Below are 6135 nucleotides of genomic sequence, written 5' to 3'. Positions count from 1 at the left end.
AATAAACAGGACATACTGTCACAGCAATCATTCAGGTATTTTACTGACCTTTTCAAACACGAGGAATCTATCACTATTCCCTCAGAAACCTAACATAAAATTTGGTATGTTCTTCAGTGTCACATTCTTCACACATCTTTCTATTCTCAATAAGGCCCTCATGATATGTAGCTAGCAGACTCATTCACTAAAATTTTGACTCGCTTCAAATGCTAATAAATATCATGCTTGGAAGAGTAAATTAATATTTTTATATCTGCTCCTGTTACTTTTCCAATAAAGACTGAAGTACAAGTAAGAAAAAAAGTATCAGCAGGAAGAATTAAATCTTTCCACATAATCACTGATTAATATTTATAATTTCTCAGATATTTCTAACAGAGATAGGTTTCTACATACATGGAAAAAATAAAGAACTGGTAAACACTGGTCTATTGCAACTCTCAAGTGAAGAAAAAAATAGCATGTAAAGACAAACAAAAGTTGCTTTATATCTACTATCTAAGTATGTATATACATATTTAAATTATATAATCCCATGACGACTTGTAAAATAAAGTTCATAAGTTTTCCTCAGAGGTTAACCATATCCTCATAAAGCTAATCAGGTCAAACATATACAAACAATCCATTTAATATAGATCAATTTTCATCTGTCTGGTAGCCATAGTAGAATCCACCACCAACACTACCTGCTCATAACTGAAGCAAACATATTTCGTTATGTCGTGTTCTGCCAGTCGTTCCCAAAGCCGCATGCCGTGTCTGAATCCGAGTCTTGATTTTGTCCAGGTAAGTGTCTGGTTCGGCTTTGACTAGGAGGAGTACTTGGAGTACTGTGGCTACCAGAGAAGTCTTGGGGTCGGCGAGAACGATGCTTCTTGATAGGAGCCACTTTTGGAGGCGGCATGATACGTCGATCAACCTAAACCCAAATTCCCATTAACATTAGCTTCCATTTAAAGATCTCATAATGCAATGGTATACACAACATTTGAACATATTGAGATAATAACTTAGCACAAGAGTTGAAATACACTGTGTTAAAATAATAGTAGTTATTTCTAAAAAATGGCAGCAAAGCAAGATTAACATTCATTCAAGATATGGAACAATTGGCTGTTTTAGACAGATAATCTCACTCAAAACAAAGATTCTGATACTAACCATTGTTTCAAAACAATTGCTTACACTATGTCCCGTTTCCTGAAATGGGGTCAGAGATGAGGGGAAATTAAATTTTATGGCATGTTTTCATGGCTGGAAGCCCTTCCCGATGCCAACCTCAATTGAAAAGCTAATGAAGATGAAATGAATGATGGTGAGGTGGAAGGAATCACCTGTGGCCTATGAATAGAAACTGTCCAGGCATTACCTGGGAGTGAAAACGAAAAACCAAAGGAAACCATTCTCAGGACAGTGGGTTTGAACCCACTCATTTCCCGAATGCAGAGCATGGCTCCATAGCCATACGCACGGTCACTCTGCTCGGTACAGTTGCTTACTACTAGCAAATTTAAAACATACCAGTTTCTCTACATTAAAAGTAATTAAATTGTAATCATCATACAATTTGAGATACTAAAAGAGGATAGTGCCTAAGAGAAAAAAAGATATTTACTTAATGCCCAACATTCCTTTGGAATACACATCCTCCATTACAATACATTGAGCATTTCAAAGCAGTGTGTCAAAGTAAGACCTGTGAAAATAATGGCACAGGAGGTTGACGATGCATTAGTTAGATATGAATCTATATCAAGTTAAACAGATTTTGACACACACACAAGAAAAAAAAAGGAACTGCTACAGCCATTATTTCCATCAAAATTTGTCTTTCACTCTAATCATGCTAGGATTCAGCTTACTAATAAAATCTACATGTTAATTCCAGCAAAATTCTAATTGCAAAAGGGGACAGAAACAGGTCTCGGGGTTCATATTTATGGGCAGCACTGGTGTTATATGGCAGTAACGTGACAAAGGTGAGATGCCCAACAGCAATGGCTTACCATTTAAAAATCCAATCCAAAGGACCTTGCAGCTGCTCTGGTCACCCCTACATCGAGGTGTGAAGCATTGTGCTGATAGCTGCAGGGTACTGGTATGATAAAATAGCAATTTCATTAATGATCCCTTCAAAGTACCGTTTCATGATTAACACTTACCGTATTTTTCGGACCATACGACGCACTTTTGGTTACAAATAATACTGCCTAAAGTAAGGCTGCGTCTTATGGTCCGAAGGTCGCGACTTGCTACATCAATGCTCAAAATATTCCTTACAATACACTTAGCAGTTGAACCCTTTTACTACTGCAGTTAAGAAACAGCAGTTATGGTCTACCTGCATTTGTTTGAGAATTGATTATTTTAACCATGATGGTTCAATTTGGTCTGTATTGACTTCATTCAATTAATGAAAACACTTTCTGCCTTGTCAATACCTCACATTTTAATATACTACCTCCTGTACATGTTTTGAGAGCTCGACTGCTCCCTTCCACAAAACATCAACAAAAATCCTTGGACTTGCTATTATAATCTGTCTTAATTCTACTCTGTACTCTTCACTGTACAATTTAAACATCCCTAGTATATTAAAGTGTTATCTTATTCTCATTTTCCAAATTTGTTCTGTCTTGAGGTCACCAACAAATTTGTACAACACTGTCATCAATACGCTGAATTATACATAACATTTTGAAAGCGTTAAAACATCCCTTTTCTATGTCCAAACTGTTCAATCATTTATCCCTACTATGTCATTTAGTAAAAAACCTTACCAAAATTAAAATTCACAAAAAATTAATAAAATCCTATTAAATCAGTCACTATATGCTAAAATGTTGAAAGACTGTCTGCTCTATTCTTGAAAAAACTTCTCCTTTCCTTAAATCCTGTTCCTTATTTTACACCTAACAAGAAAAACATATTTAAATTTCTTAAACTGCAATTCAAATGTCTTATTTGTATACTTCATTCCAAAATTGTCAATTGTCTTACTGCTACTGTTACTAGCCTCCTTATCGTACAAGGGAAACACAAAGAGCTGCGACCTTGTCTACCGTTATACGTAACCTTCAAGAAAGGGTAGAAAGGAAATCTTTCACTTTGTAATCAGTAGCACATACCAGTAGTGGCGAGTTCCGGTAGTGATAATTTGTGGTACACAATGTCAGTTGTACAGATGATATCTCTTTACGACTTAACATGAAATAAAAAGTTATGAAAAATGCAAGTTTAGATGGTAATAGGGCAGCAGGAAGGCAATAATTGCGATTTGTAACAGTGATAGTGAAGCCTCCGTGGCTCAGGCGGCAGTGCGCCGGCCTCTCACCGCTGGGTTCCTTGGTTCAAATCCTGGTCACTCCATGTGAGATTTGATGCCCTATGCTCCACTTAGGAGATACAGGAAATAAGTAAGTCAAAGATTTGTGCTGGACAAAGCAGAGGCAGGACAGGTTTTTCTCAGGGTACTCCAGTTTTCCCTGTCATATTTCATTCCAGCAACACTTTCCAATATCATTTCATTTCATCTGTCATTCATTAATCATTGTCCCAGAGAAGTGCAACAGGCTTCGGCAGCTGGCACAATTCCTACCCTCACCGCTAAATGGTGGTTTCATTCGTTCCATTCCTGACCCGGTCGAATGACTGGAAACAGGCTGTGGATTTTCATTTTCAACAGTGACAGTGTTTCGGTAACCTAACCCCATGGCACTACAGCCCTTGAAGGGCCGTGGCCTACCAAGCGACCGCTGCTCAGTCCGGCGGCCTGCAGATTACAATGTGTCGTGTGGTCAGCACGACAAATCATCTCGGCCATTATTGTTGGCTTTCTAGACTGGGGCTGCTATCTCACCATCAGATAACTCCTCAATTCTAACCACGTAGGCTACGTGAACCTCGAACCAGCCCTCAGATCCAGGTAAAAATCCCTGACCTGGCCGGGAATCGAACCCGGGGCTTCCGGGTAAGAGGCAGGCACACTACCCCTACACCATGGGAGTATTTCTCTACCTACTGATAATTTTTGTACAAACACAAATTAAATTATTTCCCATAAATTTTGTTTAAAATACAGCAAAATTATATTTTATGGTCTGCAGCATCTTATGATTTAAAAAATACGGTAATAGGATGAACACAACGACAGGACAGTGCAGGAAGAGGACTTCATTAAGAGAAGACACGGAGAAACATGAAAACACAAAAGGACAAGGACAATCTCCATAATATCTTCGTGCATTGCTGTCTGCGAACAGATAGGCTCTCTCCTGATCAATCCCTGTTCTTCTACATATATCCCTTCTCAGCCCTCTATCAGAGCCTATCTACTGCCAGATGGCAATGTATGAAGATATGGAGATTGTTCTAGTCCTTTTCATGTTTGTCTTTGTGTTCATTCCATTATTTATTTTTTTCATGTTCCTATCTTTACATGACCTGATTTCACACTTGTTTGTTTCTTCCCACTACTTATATTTCATGATTACCTTTATACTCAAACTAAATGAGAGCATCCTCTGAGCTTCAAACTAACTATAGTGCATCCCATTGTTTTCATAAAGGCAAAAGTCAATAAAGGTCACGTTCTGTACAAGCTGGTACATGGCCAGGATCTTTTGGGTTATCAAGAAAGTTATGAGCATTCTGTTTTACAGACCTAAAATATAACTTTTACCTAAGAAAAAGTATTCATCAATGTGGTTCTCAGTTTTTTAAATACTTTTAGCCCATCTTCTCAGCAATTTAAAATTCCTTGGAACTATTCAGGCTTGGAGGACAAACTGGGGCAAATACTTGCTTATATGAATTTGCTGGTGAGATCTAATGTTTACGGTGCACTATATCTTGTGGTATAGGCTAGCGCAATTTTGTTACTTTCATTGATCTGTCTCAGTCTTATCCTTGGCTTTAACAAGTGACCGAGGTATGAGCGATGCTAGTAATGCCATTCCTTATGCAGCCAGTCACTGGTATGAATGGATGAAAATGCTGCTCATAGGGTTGGTTGGTGATGCATTTCAGTGGGCTTGGCAGACTGATATGTAATAGCAACTTCTGGCTTGGTGTAGAAAGTAATTGGAAACTACCTCACTCCTCATTTCCCTAGTACACCTCTTCAGTGATGCCTAAGCCATCTGTGACAGCTAATTGTGGAGCTGTTGGGGATCCAACCAGCCTTCAGGCTGTGGACTTAACATACACACTTGTTTATAGTAAGAGGAATCTGCTCCTGTAGATAGGGGGGTTAGAAAATATCCACAGTATCCCCTGGATGCTGTAAAAGGTGACTGAAAGGGAAACAAGGGGCACTGAACTTTGGAGTGTGGGTTGAGTTGGCGACCATGGTTTCCCTAACTGAAAAGGGGCCATCAATCAATGTTAAGAAAGCTTGAAATTGATTTGTGCACCATCCGAAAGAGCACACTGAAATATGTAAAACCCTAGAATATTATATCATACAGTGCATGTATATACGAGTTACAGAGTGGTAAAGATGTGCGAGTGGGGGGTCTTCAGTGTCTAATTGGAGTGAAGTTATTTTGAACTTCTGGCATGATGTAAGCAGAAGCAGGTGAAAGAGAGAGAGACGGAAAGACAGCACTGTGAGAGCAATGAACTGTGTGAACGATGTACGCCTGTTAAAGTACATATTCATTTCTTTTAAATCGTATCGCAATAATCACAAAACTTGGAATTAATTTATGCATGTTTTGAAGACACAATTAAATACTAACCTGCGGTTGTGTTGTAATTGCATGGGGTATAAAAATATTCAAGGTAAACATTTAAACACTGTCTGTATGTATGTATGTACGTACGTATGTATATTCAGTCTTCAGCCCTAAGGCAGGTTGGATCCTCAACAGCTCTGCCATCAGCTGTCGAAGATGGCCTAGGCATTACTGAAAAGGTGTACTAGGGAAATGAGGAGTGAGGTAGTTTCCAATTACTTTGTGCACCAAGCCAGAAGTTGCTATTACATATCAGTCTGCGAAGCCCACTGAAATGCATGCACCAACCAACCCTATGAGCAACATTTTCACACCATTCATAGCAGGGACTGGCTGCAGAAGGAGTGGCTTTACTAGCATCGCTCATACCTCAGTCACTATCATATTGTCA

General features: G+C 38.8%; 1 protein-coding gene across 1 annotated transcript in view; it reads right to left on the bottom strand.

Moving 5' to 3' along the window:
* Positions 1-466: 466 nt before the first annotated feature.
* Positions 467-6135, bottom strand: part of LOC136873715 (uncharacterized) — a 102004-nt gene continuing 96335 nt past the window's right edge. Inside the window, exon 8 of the mRNA XM_068227759.1 lies at positions 467-925. Coding sequence (XP_068083860.1) covers positions 722-925 — 204 coding nt within the window. The 3' untranslated portion in view covers positions 467-721. The remainder of the gene's footprint in view (positions 926-6135) is intronic.

This window comes from Anabrus simplex, chromosome 5, assembly GCF_040414725.1.
Source record: "Anabrus simplex isolate iqAnaSimp1 chromosome 5, ASM4041472v1, whole genome shotgun sequence".
Taxonomy (NCBI): Eukaryota; Metazoa; Arthropoda; class Insecta; order Orthoptera; family Tettigoniidae; genus Anabrus; species Anabrus simplex.
This window is presented reverse-complemented; position numbering and strand designations above follow the sequence as displayed.